General features: G+C 38.6%; 1 protein-coding gene across 16 annotated transcripts in view; it reads right to left on the reverse strand.

Moving 5' to 3' along the window:
- The window catches only part of SGIP1 (SH3GL interacting endocytic adaptor 1), a 225,315-nt gene extending 216,311 nt beyond the window's left edge, over positions 1 to 9,004 (reverse strand). For 9 of the 16 annotated variants that reach the window (XM_073007223.1, XM_007978419.3, XM_073007227.1 and 6 more), the window contains exon 1: positions 8,611 to 9,001. In XM_073007223.1, coding sequence (XP_072863324.1) covers positions 8,611 to 8,620 — 10 coding nt within the window. In that variant the 5' untranslated portion in view covers positions 8,621 to 9,001. Of the gene's footprint in view, positions 1 to 8,610 lie in introns of all 16 variants that reach the window. The other 7 variants (XM_038001198.2, XM_073007225.1, XM_038001234.2 and 4 more) reach the window with 4 other exon arrangements.
- Between the last annotated feature and the right edge of the window lie 9,522 nt (positions 9,005 to 18,526).

Raw genomic sequence — 18,526 nt, forward strand, 5'->3', positions numbered from 1 at the left:
TTTAGATATGAGTAAGATTTTCCAGTTACGCCATTACACAAATAAACAGCACTTAACTAGGAGTCAAGCCTGGCTGATATGTGCTGGTTCTGCCACTAGTAAGGTGGTCACCTTGAGCGTCACTTAACCTTGGTGGGCCCTAGTTTCCTTCTGTTTAAAATAAGGATAGTAATGCAAAAGTTCCTCCTTATCCAAGGTTTCATTTTCTGTGGATTCAGTTACCCACAGTCAAGTGTGGTCTGAAAATATTAAAGGAAAAAATTTAGAAATAACGAATTCATAAGTTTTAAATTGCATGCCATTGTGAGTAGCGTAATGAAATCTCGTGCCATACTACTCCATCCTGTCTGGGACATGAATCAGTCCTTTGTCCAGTGTATCCACGCTGTCTATGCTACCTGCTCTTAGTCACTTAGTAGTCGTCTCAGTCATCACATTGTTGTATATCACAGTGCTTGTGTTCAAGGTCAATGGCAGCCTAACACTGCATCACAATGCGTACGTCATTCACTCCATTTCATCTCATCATGTAGGCACTGTAACATCTCACATCATCAGAAGAGAGGTGCGTACTGTATAATAAAATATTTTGAGACAGACACCACATTCACATAACTTTTATTATAGCAGGCTGTTATACCTGTTCTAAATTTTATTATTAGATATTGTTGCCAATCTCCTACTGTGCCTAATTTACAAATTAACTTTATCATAGGTAAAGTTAATTTTACCTATGATAAAGGTAAAATTATCATAGGTAAAATTGATACCTATTGATTGATACCTGTGACGGTGTATATATATATAATCATATATATAAATCAACTTTATCTCATATATATGTATAGGAAAAAGCATAGTGTATATAGGGCTTGGTGATATCTGTAGTTTCAGGCATCTACTGGGGGTCTTGGAACAAATCCTCTGCAGGTAAGGGAGGATTACTGTACTTATTCTTTCTACTACACAGAGGCATTGCAAGAATAAAATATGTACATGCAAATGTGATATCATATAATAGACTCTATGCTTCTGAAGATGGGTTATATTGTTGCCTTGTGTTTTGCTGTCATTTTCATTGTGCCTAGTACAACAACTGAGATATCAGAAACACTCCAGATGTATCTGTTTGATGAATAAAGCGTTTTTAAAACTTTTAAGCATGTGCAAATGTCGCATAATCTTTGACAATGCCCTAGGTGAGCAAAATATTTTCCTCCTTATATTGTTTGTAAAGAGAAGAAACATAGGTAACTCCACACAGGCTTTCAAAAATCATAAAACACTAGTCTTGACACATAACAGAAGTGGATATGAACCAAAAATAAAAATGAAAGTTTTTGGTATACACCAAAAAACATGTGAGGAGATGTGTAATTTTGATCCTGAAATGACCCTTTCGTGGCATTTACATCTTTTCTGTGAAAATGTTCAAGCCTACAGCAGTTGCTGAGCTCTCAGCTGCAACTTTGGGTTTGGAATGGTGAGCTAAGGCAAGGACATGATACTCATTCATTTATTAAATGTGTGAGAAGCATGAGCCCAAGGGGCACCGTCATAAGACATTCACAGAACCAGTATCTGAATGCTAGACTTCTGAATGTTCACCTGTCACTTGATCCACGGATCACATAGGCTCATGCTGACTAACTTCTGCAAAAGGAATGTCTGCCCACATGGGCAGACATTTTAATCTGTTTTGTTCACTACTGAGCTTATAGCACCTAGAACAATGCCTAGGGTGCATTCGATACAGAATATTTGATGAATAAACAAACAGTTCTAGACTAGGAGTTGCAGAAGAGGGTTGCCATAAATGCACTTTTTGTGTTCCAGTACAGGAAAGAGGCAAAACTAAATTGTGGATGCAAAATAAAAACAGAGAAAAATTAAACTAATAAAAGGCAGATAGTAATGCATTTGAATGATTTGTGTGTCAGGGATGAATAGATTTTGAGATGAGAGGAAAAGCAGTCAATCATTAGAATTCAAACTTTGGAGCGAGTAGATGTGAGGAATCCCAATCATTCAGCAAATGCCAGAGACTGTTGAAGCTGGAAGTTCTAGAGGTATGGCAGATCAATTATCTCATTTTGTTTGCAAGGAAACAGAGTCCAGGAATGTAAAGTAACTTTCTCATGGCATACAGCCAAGCAGTCACAACACTTAGACTCAAACTCAAGTCTGACTTCTGGGTTCATGTTCTTTTTTACCAAAAAGTCCAACTGCATAAAATCAGCTAACACATTGAGCGCCTAAGATTAACAAATTCTTTAATCAGGAGTAATTTGCATCTGAAAAATCTCATATACCATGACATCGTCACTGTACACACAAATACATAGAACAACGTTGCACTCATTTACATTCATTCATTTATTTAAAAACACTTTCCCAGATTCCAAGTCAAACCTGCTAGCTTTGTAAGCCACCATTTTCAGGCTTAGTCATAAACCAGAGAAAAGGAATGAGAACCCAGGAAGGGAAGGGTGGGATGGAAGAATGAGAAAAGTAGAGAAAGGAAAGGCAGAAATGCAAGGAAGGCAAAGGAAGAGAGAAAAGAAAAAGAGCATCCAGGATATTGACAAAACTGACTCTGGGAATTCTTTGAATGGTGCTACAATGTGCCTTTTTTCATTACGAAATCATTTCCTAGGAACTCATCACCAAAACAATTCAAGCTCAAGTACGTATTTTAAAATGAACTATTTCCTTTTTTTTTGCATTTCAATATATATTATCTGTTTCTCGCAATTTATCACTGCAGAATATTGTCTTATTTCCTAATTGTTTCATGTTTATTGATTTTATTTCTCCAGTGAGAATACATATTTGAGCATTTTTTTCTTATGTCCATCATAATGCCCAAAATAATACCTAATAATGAATAGTATACAGTTATCTGAGTCATTTGTATCTAGTTTTGTTCACTTATCCAATTAATAAACATGTTAAGTATTTATAGTGTGCCAAGAGCTAAGGATACAGAGGTGAATATGGTAGACCAGATTTCTGCCCTCGTGGAGCTTACCTCTGTGTGAGAGATTCAGCCCATGCATTGAAAGCAACCACAGGCCATAAACACAGCTCTGAGGAGAGAGAGTGGGCTGAGATGGACTCAGTAGCCCAGGATATATGTTTGAGATGACAAGGATGATAGCAAAGGCTGCCTGAGGAGGTGGCAGTTTTGCTGGGACCACAAGAGAATTAGTAACTCCAAGACCTGCAAAATGAGTGTTTTAGGCAAGGAAAAAGCCCTGAGGCTTGAAAGTGTTTATTCTAAACACCAGAAGGCAAGCAGTATGGCTTTCAGTGTGAGTGAAGTATTTGATGAGCTTGAAAAGGCACAGCAGGCCAGAGCATGCAGGGTCTTGTAGCCTATGGATTTTAAGAGAAATGGGAAGATATAGAAGTTTTCTTAAACAAGCAAGGCGTGTGATGTGAAGAACTTAATTCTAGATGCCTAATATCTTTCTAATATCAGATCTTTCTAATATCTTGCAGATGTAGTTAACCAACATACAAGTTCCAAGAATAGAGGCCCATCGCTTCCCAAGTCTAAATGCACTTCTCCAATCTCTCCCCCATGGAAAGCTTGCCATTGTGTGCCCATACCTACATTTAGTAGTTAGCACACAAACCTGTGAGACCCAACGCCTCTGTCTCACCCTACTTTTTCCTACTTTTACTATGCTCCTGCTTTTTCTATTCTACCTGTGACCTCTTTCTTATTCAGTTAATTTCTCCAAATGGGACTTATTCAGACACGTGAGCCCAAATTCATTATAATCCCTTATCATTTTTCTCTCTTCTAACTCCTTTAGAGTTATCTCAGTAAATTCTCTCTCCCACTTTTAATCCAGTCTGTGAGTTTACATCATGACTTTACTCATAATTTAAAAGCAGTTCGTATGATAAAATTGAATTGGGAAAAGGTAAGCTACAAGTATGAAAGTAAAATTGAGCATAATTGAAAAATCCAGTGTCATGAGTATCTAAAACTTCTGAATATACCTAAAGTATTTGATGGTATTCTAAAAATACCTTCAAATTTTCTCTCCAGCTCTTCATTGCCCTCCAATTAAAGCTTCTTTCCTTCAAACAGCAACATTCAAAATTAAAAACACATTTAATGCCATAATTTTCTTCTATTTAATTACTATGAGAACCATACTGTTCTTTACACATTTTATAGCAAATATTTGGGATGTTAACTAGATATTGGGTTAATAGCCTTTGATGGACTTGTGCGAGACTCTATTATTTGTATCATTATTCCTACAGGAAAACAGGTTCCAAGTAACCAACTCACAAACAAACTTTCAGGAACACAAAAATTGTGAGCTGGTAACTTCCTGTCCCTTGTTTATTTGAAACACGGATACTGTATGTGCTACATCCAACAGAAAGAATGATCTGGAGTCTTCTAGTATGGTTTATCTAATTTAACTTTTTTAAAGACTCCATATTATTTTTAGAAGTTTAATGTTGACCCCTGACACTTGGATGGGAACATATACGTCTAAAGAGGTTCTTTATGACACAGAACACTGGAGAAGATGAGAAATTACACAAGTGATGGAACATATATTAGAATCTTATATCTGCATGTTTAGATTTTCTAAAGTAATTTCATCATTTAAAGAAGAGAATCAGTAGGAAAATTAGAAGCATTCCCTTTAAAACTTCTTAACTAACTATAAAATGAACAGCTCCAGATTCAAGATGTCTTGCTCTTTTTTGACCAAAGAATTTTCCAAATGTTATTTAGTAAAACTCTGTTTCTAAATAGGAAAAGAAGTTCTTAGTGATTATAAGGTTTATTGCAACAACAGAAATTCAGTTACTCTTGAATTATGCAAAATTTTTTAAATAATGATTTTTGGACATAAAAAGCATTAATAAGAAATTAAAGAGTATGGTTCTGTGAATATTCATATTTAAAACAGAGAGACACAGAATATGCAACCAAAGGCACTACGGCCTATTTTTCAATTAGGTTAACATACCCAACCTGAGGCAAAGCGAAACTAAGAGATTCCTAGAGGGTCAAAAACATGAGCTCTGTGGTTAAATGGATGTAGGTTCAAATTCCACTCCACCGTTTTTTTGCCTCAATGCATTATTTTTACTTTTGAAATGTAGAAAAAGACTGAAAAAAGCATTGTATATACAACATACTTATTTTCAGGTTTTTATGAGTAGTAAATATAATAAAATATATTTAAAAATATAAAATATATAAAATAAATATAATAAAATATATTACCCTGAATATTATAATTAAACCCAGTAATCCCTTCAAAATATATGCTTGTTAATTTTTTAAATTATCATATAAAATGAAACCATTGGTACCTAGAAACTTATCTTTCTAGTATAGCACCTAAGAGCCTGAATATGGAACTAAAAATGCAAAACACCTTCAGTTGGGCCTACGTGAACAAGGAAAGTACTTTCTAGACATCCTCACAAATAGACAGATAGCCCAAGAAACTCTGACTTAGTTCCAGTTGTCTTAGAAAGGATAGCTAAAGAATGTCATTTTCAAACTTTAATAATAATATATCAAAAAAATAGTCCTTGAATAGTTGCCCTAACCACATAGACTTCATTGCAAGTTTAGCCAGTATGTACACTCCTTAGTTAATAATTCCCTTTGCTCATCATCTTTCCCTTCATATTTATACTTCAGAAGGCTCCAGATCATGTGGCTTTCTTTAGAAAGGAAACAACTCAATGCCAACCACTGTCAAAAGATAAGTATGCAGGAAATCAAGTCCCTCAAAAATACGTTTTTTAATTAAAATATGTTAAATGAACCATGGAGCCACAAACTACTAATCACCTGCTTGTGGTTCCTGGGGAATTATTTCATTGACTTCCATGATATTAGGATCACTGAGGAGGTAGTAACATTTATCATCTATGATAAGATGGATTTCCAATAGACATTGAATGAAAGGAGCCTATATCCTGTTCCACACAAACAAAACGTAGTTTACTATGACCCATTCTGCTGAATATTTGTTTACTCTTGCTTTACACAAAGTAGAGAAGTGCCTTTGAAAAGTTGCCATGGCCATGCTTTTTCTGAGTAGCAGACTAAAACACTTTAGCAATATAGAAACGTACATACTCATGAGTGCAAATATACGTTTTCTTCCTTTCCAGAAATGTGTTTGTGTGGATGACTCTATGTGTGTGTGTGAGACACACTACTTGAGAAGAAATATGATTTTAACTAGATGTTTGGTGGCACATTCTCAGAGTCTACTGATATTTCAACAAAGAGCTGCAATGGCAATTTCTGGGTGCCTTTGATGAGGTTCCTTATCTTTCCAACGTTATTGTGGTAGATGTACAGAGCCTGGCAATCTCTAGAGATGAGTTAAGTGGAAATAATAATTATATACCACACCTTCAGAATAAGAGCAATTTAGAGGTGAAATTCTGCCATGCAATACTGGAAACATGAATGTATATTGCCAAAAAGACTGTAAGTTGGAAGGCAACTGATAGAAAATTGATTTTTGGTTAAGCTCCTATTTGCCTTTCTAAGGTCACTGAACTATTAAGATAATAAGGCTTAAAAACATTTAAGTAGGAACTATGGGTAGAAATGAGTGTTAATTTCATTTAGCTATTTAAGCCAGTGGGAACACCTGTCCAATTTCTCTTGCAAAAGATCTGGTGAAAGACAACTGTATCCATAGTATAACCTCTAATTCATACCAGTGCTAAGATAACATCCTTCATTAGATAAATTTGGCAAACCCAGAGCAATAGTGTTAATTCAGCTCCAGAACAAGTCTTTGTTGCAGTTCTCATTTTGGTTTAGGCAGCCTGGATAAGCTTATCACAGGGCTTTGAACTGGCATTCTTGGATAGCACAATAGACCATATTACCGGGAGAATCATTAATAAGCATCAAAAAACGTTACAACCTTCAAAGAAGATACTTTAGTGCCATGGTTTGCAAGGCAAGAAGTAAAAGAAAGAGCATCCAATTCTCTATGCAAGACCAAAATCTAATCAGAATGTGTGCAGATGCATTTTTAAGAAATGCTATATGAAATTGAGCTGGAGAAATACAGTACCTCTACAGGCAAGATTTTTTTCTGAAGAAGATAATCCACATGAATTTTTAATTGAAAAGTACATAAATAATACTCTTTCTGTTTGTCTTGCCTTACTATTCAAAGATTAAATCCATTTTGATTTAATGAAAATGACTTAATCTGAGAGTGTTAGCAATCTCAATTTATTTAGGCCTGGATTTGAAGGACTAGCTTGAGAACCTTTTGCAAACAAGACTCAGCTCCATGACAAAATCATACCCAACCTCTCTTTTAAGGCTATCTTCTAAAATCTGTGGGTTTTGACTCTAGAATTCTTCACTCCCCCAAATCACATTGACAATGTTTGACATGATGACAGGGAGAGCAAAAAGAATTCATTTCTGCCAAATAAGTACAGGCTATACTGCTGTTTTTAAGAAACCATCCTCTTCTTATTCCATTTTGGTAAATTTCTAAGCAATAGTTAAAATCCGTAGGACAAACCTTGGCTTAAGAGGTGGCCTCTCTGCCATTTTCATGGCTGATTTGAGACCCATTATGCACTCAATTCTGCATTGTGAAATCCAGGCTGGGGACAAATTTCTGCCTGTCATCTTAGGAAAGGCCAGGAGTTTTGCACCATCCTATAGTGTGAAAACAGAAAATCAAAGCCTGCATAGAGCTGCTTGCTTCTTTCCTGATCAGCTTGCTGCTTTTTTGAGACAATCTTGGCTGTCACAGTTTCAGGTTGGGAAGGGTAATTTAGTAGAATAAAATATAGTTTAAATAGCATCTCCCCAGGGAAAGTTCCTCCTTACACTCAATATTGAATATACAAAAAGATCATCAGCAAATAATCATTTGATGCTTGGCTAAAAACCACTGGACAGGGAAAGCATTTAGGGAGCATAAAATTCTTTTTTAACCTAATAAGACTCCGAATCAGGAGGCAAGAGGCCCGGGTATTTTCCTTATATTTTTCATTCTGTTGCAATTACATTCTCATACAACTACAGTTTATGGACTAAATTTGCCGCCCTCCTATCCCAATAATATGATGTAAACTGCAGAGATAAAAATACCTTATAAGAATTTTTATAATTTTTAAACAGTTCACTGAAAATGTCTGTATGGATAACTCTGTTAATGACCTCTCCTGTCTAATGTCAATTTCAGAAAACAAGTTTCCATTGTAAATGTTTAATCAGTGTAGTCCCAGGAACCCAGAACAGAAAACCTTATCTTCTTGCCCAACTTATTTGCTCGCAAGCTCTTTCCTAGCTCCATCTCAGCTCCCTGCAAACACTTTAGGCTTTTCTCTCTCAAAGGAGCTGGGAGCTCTGAAGGTTCTGAGCTAGGCAGCAGCCCTGTGGTTTGATTCCATTAGTCTGAGCCCAGATCCACTGCAAGCAAACTGCAGCATTTCTGCTTGCAAAACCTTGGCAACCAGGTTCTAGAACCGCCACAGACACTGGCTGCACATATTCTTTAACGCTGTTCCGCCCAAACCTTGCTTGAAGCCAGTCAACCACAGCCGAAAGCATCCTACCTTCCATCATGGTGGCAGAATTGCATTCCTTAATTTCCAAGGAGTCTGAAAAAACACAGGAGGATACGATTCCAGGTCCCAGCTAAGTCCTCACCACGCCGCTGCTGAGGTCTATTGCGTCCGCTGCCGAAGCCAAAGGAGATAAGTGTTAACCCAAAAGACAGGCCATGGATGCTGCTGGTGCTGCTTCACCTACAGGCAGGCTACCAGGAAGATGCTGAGAGAAAGGGAGAGGAACGGAAAGCCGGCCGAGCTGCACCGCCTGCGCTGCCTCGGCCAATCCCTTCAGCTTTGGACCGCGTCACATGGTAGCCAGCCTGCATCTCCTGACACAATACCCCCGGAGAGCACACAGAACCTATTTCCCGTCCCCATTCCCCTCCACCCCCATCGCCTCCCGTTTGTCACCAAATACACAGCCCCTTCCCCACCTGGTGACGCACTTCCCCCGCCCCTCCTCGTCGTCTCCTTAAGCTCACAGCAGCGGCTGGGTGCCCGAGATTAATTCCAGGGGCTGCCACCTTAACAGGGGACTCTGGCGTGAAAGGAGCACCTAAGTGGCTCGCTGCGTAGGGGGTTCTTTTCTTTTTCTTTCTTTCTTTCTTTTTTTTTTTTTTTTTAAGAAAAACTTAACAATTCCGTGCAGCCTGAAATCTTAGCAATACACTTTTAAGCTCCCATTCCGGTGTCCTTTTACCCTGAAGGAATTCCAAATGTCAGTGTCGGTGGCCTCCGTGCACATCTGTGCGCCTCTCTCTCTCTCTCCGTCTCTCTTTCTCCCCTCCCACCCTTCATTCAAGAGAGAAAAATCAATCCGACTGACGTCACATCATAAACAATTATCCCCAAAAGGATGATGCAGAAGAAATTTCACCCCAGCTGCCTTCGTGAGAGCCAGGGAATTAATTGCGCATGACATGCCGAAGGGCTGGGAACTGTCATTAAAACAAAGAAACAAAAGAACCCACCCGAGTGGGGCTCTGGAATCAAACTGGCAACGCTTGAAATCATTTCTGGGGCGGGAGGCTGGAAAGGGGAGCAGGCAGGGAGCGGAAGCCTGAGCCCGACCAAAGACAGCTGTGCACGCCGGCTCCCTCCCACTCCAACCTGGGCACGCCGTCCGGGCTACAGACGGGACCCTGCGGGGCGCCCTTCGACGACCGAGTTCGAGTCCCGCCGCCACCGCGTCCTCCCTGCCAAGCGCACACGGGAGCTGCCTCGCTTCCCCAGGTGGGGAGCTTTTCTCGCAACCGACTGGGAGTGCAGCTGCCAACTGCAGTCTCTGTAGGAAACAAACTTTCTCGTAAATGACGTTTCTCCCAACGCGCCTCCTGCATCTGGAGTTGCCTTCAAGCCCATTCATTCACCCAAGTGGAAACCTGGAGGGAGGCAGTTGTGCCTGATTGTGGCGGAGCCCAGGGTTTTGAAGCTTCCAGGGATGGGATCTGGGTGCTGTGCAGCCGCCTAAGTGGGAAGTTATGTCACTGGGCCTGGTTGGGTTGATTCTGTCACCTGACTGCTCTCCAGAGAACCTGGAGCCTTCTAGAAGGGCCCAGGCCTGGGGAATCTACGACCCTTGGTTCCCTTCAAGAAAGCTCAGACAGCTAAGGAAGAAAAGGACAGGGCAGCCTATGAGAGGAAGAAGGAAGAGAAAAAGGAAAGGAGATGGGAGGAAAGGCAAAGCTTTCTTTAGAACTCAGGAAAGACAACATCAGAAGTGCGCGTTTCTCCCTGTATAATCTCACAGCATGACCAGGAGAAAAGCTGTTACAGTAGAGAGCAATTGTGAGCATCAAATGAAAATGTACTCAAAATAACTGTAAGAAGATGCATGGCATGATCAGGGTTGAGCCTGTAATGTATTATTAATCATTTATATTAGCAATATACTCACGAACTTTTTATATTGCTCAGGCCTGGACATGGCCTAGCTCTTTCGACCAAAGCAAATATGACGTCCTGGTGACTGACTGAAGTAGCATATTCATAGTTAAAAAACAAAACACAGCTCCTTAGCAACTTAGAAGTTTTGAAAAACCCATTGTTCTCCCTAAGGACACATATTTCAGTGGCCTCTAAATTTCAAATTGAAAATCTCCAGGGAAATACAAATACTTGTGACTTTTTCCTTATGTCTCTAAGACAGTTAAATTTTAAAAGGGGAGTGAATTCCTAAGTAAAACCTGCCTTGAGTACAACTTATGCTGCTCTGAAAACGACAGGGGTATTATTGCAAAAAGGATTGATTAGTATGTGTGTGTGTGCGTGTGTGTGTGTTTAGCAATTTTTTTGTAATGATTAAGAACATTGATGGGTATTGGTGTCAAATAGATGGGCACCAAGGTTTGTTTCTGCCACGTAATGAGCTCTGTGACTCTGAGCAATTTATGTAATTCTCTGTGCCTCACAGTTTTCTTATCCTGAAATGGAGAGAATAGTAATACCAAGTTAATTGGGCTATAAATGGTAATAATAACAAACCTGTATTAATGGCTTACTATATGCCAGATAGTATCCAAATACTCTGCCAGTAAATTACTTAGCATTGTGTTTGGAGCATAATAAGACCAGCATGTTAGCTTGTTAGTATTAGTATTATTACTACCAAAGGGCTGGCAGATGCATCAAAGAAGTTTGCAGCCAACTGGGAGTTGTACCAAAGGCACAGAGAACAAGTTAGTGAAAGACCAGGTGATGCATCCAAAGATGTAACATGTTGGAGATTTCTGAAAGGCTGCTAAGTGGGAAATCAGAACCAAATGAGGTTAATTAGGAAAGACTTCTTTTTGTTTTCTTACAGAGGTGAAATTTCAGAGTTCAGAAATTAATTGGAATGGGCTTGAAGTGGTAGTTCTAAAGAATATAGGGAGTTGCAAGTAAGAAAAAAGTCTCATGCAAAATCTGGAGGTGAGTACAAGCACTGAGGTGCAGGAGTGGGGGCCATTGTTAGGATGTAAGGGAAAGGCAGAGAAATCCAGGTTGCCTGCCTTCTTCCTCCCAATATAAGTTTTACAGTGTGTTAGAGTAATCCTCTCTAGGATTATTTGGTATGGGTACACTTCAAGTTTTCTTTAGACTTGCAGCAACTATCTAGAGACAGCAAGTCAATGGAAAGATTCTTTTGGTCAATGACTATTTATAGGAAAAGCAGAAGTGTGTAGATATTGTCAGAAAGGGATGTGTATTTAAAGGTGGTAAAGCTAATCCCAAAGGCTAAACTTCACCACAATTTCATCAGCTGTGTGTATTTTACCCTTTAAAAAGAAAACGCTATTACCAATTATAAGAACATCCAACGAATGAGGTTGTTTCAATAAAATTTGCTCAAATATATAATCAAAAGAGATTATCCTAATTGTGGTATTTTCTCATAGGTTTTTTTCTTTTTCTTTTTCTCTTTTTGAAAGAGTGTCGCTCTGTTGCCCAGGCTGGAGTGCAGTGGTGAGATCTTGGCTCATTACAGCCTCTGCCTCCTGGGTTCAAGCTATTCTCCTGCCTGAGCCACTTGAGTAGCTGGGATTGCAGTCATGCACCACCACGTGCACCTGATTTTTTTTTTTTTTTTTTTGTATTTTTAGTAGAAATGGGTTTTCATCATGTTGGCCAGGCTGGTCTCGATCTCCTGACCTCAAGTGATCCACCCGCCTTGGCCTCCCAAAGTGCTGGGATTACAGGCGTGGGTCACCGTGCCTAGACTCTCATAGGTTTTTGGAAAAAAAAATTGTTTTGATCAAGAACAAAGATAATCCTTTAGGTTGTGATTCAAATTTTATCACTTCATAGTATAGTTTTTGCTTACCAGCAAGGGCAAAGGAGAATATCTAGCCTCCAAAATCATGGAATACCTTTTGCAATTCTGAAATGAAAGTCAAAGGGTATATGGAAAAGATTGGGTGAATAATTGACTTGCATCAAAGTGCAAGAATTGCCCAGGAGTTCAGCTCAGGATGTGAATGTCAGCCCAGATCGTACAAGGCTCTGATATGGTGCTTATGACTGGTCCAAGACCAAAAACTTAATTGCTGAAGTCACTAGACATTCAACATTTGTTTCTAAAATAATATTTGCATGGTAGTAATGACTGATTACATCGTGTTTTAGAATGAAATGTTATTATATTCCTACTATAAAAGCTGAGCTTCTTCACTATCTCCCAATTTTAGGTTTAAGGGGGAAATTTGTTTATATTTTAGAAAGAGAAAGAAGACAATGAGAATTGAGTCACAAAGAAAGGAGGAAAGAAAATTAGCACTAAAATAGATATCCAGATTTGTGTATTTGTTTGTGTATCTCCAAGGTAGTGCTCTTAACATGACAATTGACTCTGCCCCTTTTGCTATCCCCACTGAGGTAATTCAGTGAATGTAGAAGGAAAAGTATTGCCCAAGGCCTGGAAATTGGCAAGACTGAAAAATTGGAATTCCATGAGATGATGCAGATGAAAAAGAGATACATATATCTTTGTGTGTGTGTGTGTGTGTGTGTGTGTGTGTGTGTGTTCCCATGGTTACTCTACTCTTGGCTAAAATAAAAGAACTCCAACTTGAACTAACATGGGCAAAAAGTGAATTTATTGAAGTAGCTCATAGAATTATAGCAAGAACTGAACAGCTGAGAGAAAGCAAGAACCAGGACACTCTAGCAAATTTTGTTACCTGAACCAAGTACTCAGAACTCTCTCTGTCTCTCCCAACATGTCATCTCCTTTTCTCTTACCAATTTTTCTCAACACGATCAGAGCCTGACCATTAACATCCCCTAAGCTCACCTCTTCACAGATTTACTAGCCTAGATCTCCTTTAAAAAACTTCCAGGGAAGAACTGTGATTGATCTGGCTTGGATCATTGTTCACTTTTCAAACCAGTCAGTGGGGACCATGTTGATGAATTCTAATAATAGATTTTTTTTTAAACCAAAACTTACATTGGACTTAGTCATATGCTCACTACTGTGACTATGTATGTATATATATACGAGTTTCTATGGCAAAGAGAACCCCTAACATGATTGGATCCAGAGAGAAACCAGCAGACCCTGTAGTCATGCTCCTGTTTCCCTGGGGGGAAGACCTTATGTGCGGGCCCACTCACACCAAAGACAAGACATGCCCTGGTATGCTTGTCACCCATTGGTCTATGAGCAGCCCAAGAGCCATGTGTCCATACCTACATGAGTGCTGAAGAAATTTATATCAGCTGAGAGTACTGCTTAAATAGACTTACATTGATAAGGATAAGCAATAACGACTGAATCCCTGAGAAAAATCAACAGTTTCAAAAGAGAAGGAAAATAACTACAGCTCACTGAAGCAGAGGAAATGTCTCCACTGAGGCAGAGGAAATGTAGAGAACTTGAGAGTCATTTATTTTTAAATCTGTTTTTCAGTTTTGATATAATTTCAGAGATACAGCAGCAATAAATAAGAGCAGATTGCTGTGATAAAAGAGCATACTGAGAGCCAGAAAGAGTGCATGGAAGTAATAAAAACATTCTCATTAAACATTTTAAAATGTTATAGCTATAAGCAGTGATAAAATGGGTACTGCCAAGATTGAACATTGATAGCCCGGTGGCTATGTGCTTGAAGCATAAACCTACAACAACAGCAACTGACCCAAGCATAGTGGAATTCTTTCTCTCTTTGGAGAATCAAATCACTCCAATGCAATTTTGACAGCTCAAGAAACTGGAAAAAGAGAAAAAGCTCCATAAAGCTTCAACTTACGAATTATGAAACATGACAAAAATAATTAAAAATAGACTATAGCTCAATCTTACTTATGAATATTGATACAAAAATTGAAGTAAATGACAGTAAACATAATACAGCTTTTCAAGAACATTGTATATTATATTAGACTTTAAAAGTGAGAAAAAATAATTCAACATTATGAGAGCTACTAATACAATTTACAACATTAAGCTTTAAAAAAAAAACTTATATAATTATCTTCATAGTTGCCAAAAAGATATTTGATAAATTTCAACTTATATCACTTATTAAATAAATAAATCTTAACAAAGAAAGAGATATAAAACCTCCTTAGGATGCTAAAATGTACATATCTTGACCCCAAATTGGCCATGTTTTAAATGGAAACATAGTGAAAACATTTTCATTATCAAGAATAAAAATCAAAAATTAGACAATTATTCTTTATCATCACTGTTATTTAATATTTAATACTATTTTATGGATGCTAGCCAAAATATTAGGAAGAAATAGAAATAAAATTATGTCAGAGATAGTGGTACATGCTTATCACACTATTTTCTCCATCTGGATACACAGGAAGACTGTATTTGCCAGCTTTCCTTGCAGCTGGATGGGGTCATATGACTAAATTAAGACCAATGGAATTTTTCAGGCCTGGCCTTTACAAACATCCTGCATATTCTCCATACCTTTCTTCCCCTCCCAAATTTCAGGGAGCTGCCTGGTCCTTATCAGACTTTGAATGTGTGAGAAAACTAAACCTTCATTATGCTAATCTGTATACTATGTATATAAATGTTTACATATGTATGCATATTATACATGTCTTAGCCTGTTTGGTTACTATAACAAAATGCTATAAACCGAGTAGCATATAAACAACAGAAATATATTTCTCACAGCTCTGGTGGCTGGGAAGTCCAAGATCAAGGCTCTGGCAGGTTGCATGTCTGATGAGGGCCTAGTCTTTGCTTCCAAGATGGTGCCTTGTTGTTTCATCCTCCAGAGGCAACACTGTGTCTCAGACGGCAAAAGAGGTGCAAGGGCAAAAGGGCTGAAGGTTGTGTGGAGCCTCTTTTATAAAGGCCTTAATCTCACTCATGAGGGAGGAGCCCTCATGGCCTAACCACTTCCTAAAGGCCCAATCTCTTAATACTACTACATTGGAGATTAAATTTCAACATGAATTTTTGATGGGACCCAGACATTGTGTCCATAGCAGTAACCAATAACTTCTCCATTTCTCTCAAGCAAATTCAGATTGGCTATCTGTCACTTGAGGAGGTCCGTTCCAGGAAGTACTAGAGGTCAAAAATCATTAATATTGAGACCTGTAAGCATATGCAAAAAGCAAATGAAATGCTAGAAATAGGAGATAAAGCCAAGAAGTTGCAAGTCAGACAGTACCAAAAGTGGATTAGAGAGTGAGAGACAATGGAAGTGAAATCATTTAAGACCACTTACTTTGAAAGAGCTCTGTGAGATCTGAAGTTCTTTTCTTTTTAAAGGTCACTAGCCAAAATAAGAGGTCAGTGTTCAGCTTAGTTCAAAGATATGAATGAAGTTAGAGAATAATCAGAATATTATAAAATAACATAATTTCTTTTAAGAATCAAGCCCAAAGAAGGCCATCACCATCCTAAAATAGTGTTTTTCACTGGTATCCACTACCTTCTTTTTAACGACCATTACAAACTAAATAAATCTTACACTAGAACCAAGGGAAAAAAAAAAAAGGAAATAAAAGACATTTGAATACATGATATATCATATTAGCTGAGTAACTTAGGTTATATAGAATTAACTCTTAGAAGAAAAAGAGTCTTGACTCTTGGTATACTTAATTTCAAAAGGATAATGTGTTGAGGTTTAGATTAGGAGACAATCAATCTTTGACAGTGAACTGCAGAGGCACGTACCATCTTTAATTACATGGCTACTTAAAAAAAGCTTTCTCGCTCTGTATTTTCATTTTGAAAATATAATTGTATGAACTTAATTTTATAACTGCATTTAACTGGGGATAAGAGTCAAGTAGCAAACCCTAAGATGTCAGTAATTCATTGGTTCACCTTGTAATTGCCATAGCTACCAAGGACTTCAGTGCCTTGACCTCTGGAAGGGAGGGGTGAAGTTTGGATTGAAGCTTTATTTAGCAAATCCTTTCCATTCAAAACCCATAAGCTCCTTGTGCCTGTCAGCAACTGTCCAGAAGGGGCCTTGTCAACAGATCCCATTCAAGGGGGGCACTGCAGAAGCAGCGAAAAGTAGGAGGAGCCTTGGGGGCTTCTGCTATAATCAGGTCTATCACATGTGCATGTGCAATGCTTTTACTGCTCAGTCTCAGCTGAAAAACACCTTTGCATGTGCACAGGCCAGTAGAAATAAACTCCAATTGCTTCTTGTAGGTTTTGAGATTATCGTCCAGAACAAGAACAGTATCCAGCCCAACTCATTTCAGAATCTACTAACAGTATGAATAGTCTGACAAAATTTGTTGAAGACTGAGAATTTAAATGGATCAATATGTGTCCAAGCTGTAATATTAATCCTGCAACCTATTCACCTAAGGCTTTAAAGATTTGGAATGGCTTAGAGTTTATACCCAAAATATTGGAGATGCTTATACAATTGCTTTTTTCCTTCTTTAAGAATTGGTTGTGCGCTAGTTACTCATCTTTTTGGATCTAGGCCATGGTGAAATATTTCTAACATAAAAGGGACAAATTACTAAGTTCTCTAATCTTATCTCTTTTACAGTTGACAATTAAACCAAGTTATTAGACCCATAAAATGAATCAGAGAAAGGTCTTGCTGAATAAATCCTTTCAATTTCAGGGTTGCTTGATAAATAGTGACAGGGATATAAATTCTATTATGTGAGAAACTCTACAGTTTAAATTGGGTGCATAGAGTGGACTTGAGAAATGGATTTGAGATGAGAAATATATTCTCTTTGTGAACCAAAGCAATATCATGATTGCTAATTTTTTTTTTTTTTTTTTTTTTTTTTTGAGACGGAGTCTGGCTCAGTCGCCCAGGCTGGAGTGCAGTGGCGCGATCTCGGCTCACTGCAAGCTCCGCCTCCCGGGTTCACGCCATTCTCCTGCCTCAGCCTCCCGGGTAGCCGGGACTACAGGCGCCCGCCACCTCGCCCGGCTAATTTTTTGCATTTTTAGTAGAGACGGGGTTTCACCGTGTTAGCCAGGATGGTCTCGATCTCCTGACCTCGTGATCCGCCAGCCTCGGCCTCCCAAAGTGCTGGGATTACAGGCGTGAGCCACCGCGCCCGGCATGAACTGATTATAATTCAGTATGTTAATTTAACATTATGGGTGATAAGCTTTGCGCTATAGTTCTGGTCTATAATAACCCTGGGTATATTTGTAGCCCCATTGTCAGGCCGTGCCTTTTTCAGTTTCTTTGAACCAGCGTCATTGATATCTTTCATCTGTAGCTTCAACTGCTCTGATTGTGAACCTACCCTGACAAAAGCTGGAAAAAATGTTAGGGATTGCATTCGTTGCAAACAGCAGGTGAAGCCTAGAATGATTTGTGTTTGCAGTGTGGTATCAGTGTGCAGAGGATGAACTCTGAATTCTGGAACACACTCCACTGTTATATTCTGGTCTACCTGCCTAATCTGCCCTTGGTTTTCCTGCTGGTTTCTTCACAGGACCTGCTTGAAAGGGGCTCTGTCCCATTCTCTGGTTTTACCAAACAATTTCCCTGGTATCCATTTTCCACTTGCAGTTTTACATCACTGGGCACAACTACCACAGGGGCAATGGGTACTGAATATAAACCAGCACTAGATGGTCATTCACTGAATCAGTCTCGGTTTGTTCAAGAAAATAGAGCAAATACAAGTATTAACAGGTATAATTGGGCTTAATAAAGAAAACAGGGCTTACACAAATATGGAAAGAACTGGGGAAATATTAATCTGAGTGGCTGAGGCTAGAGAATCCAGAAACAGTCACAAATATCAGAGTGAAGCACAACAATAGGCAGAGAATGGTGCCACTTAAGGGAAAGTTTTCACTTCTCTGTGGCTGCTAGCTGAGAACTTGTGAGGAAGTCTGGAAACCTAATGCATGGAATTGCAATGACTTTCCCAAAGTGCTTCTACCTTTCAAATATCATGCAAGTTGTTCTTACTGGAAAATTCGAATCCAGGACCACGTGGGGAAGATTTT

The sequence above is a fragment of the Chlorocebus sabaeus genome, chromosome 20 (genome assembly GCF_047675955.1).
Source record: "Chlorocebus sabaeus isolate Y175 chromosome 20, mChlSab1.0.hap1, whole genome shotgun sequence".
In the NCBI taxonomy this organism is placed as follows: domain Eukaryota; kingdom Metazoa; phylum Chordata; class Mammalia; order Primates; family Cercopithecidae; genus Chlorocebus; species Chlorocebus sabaeus.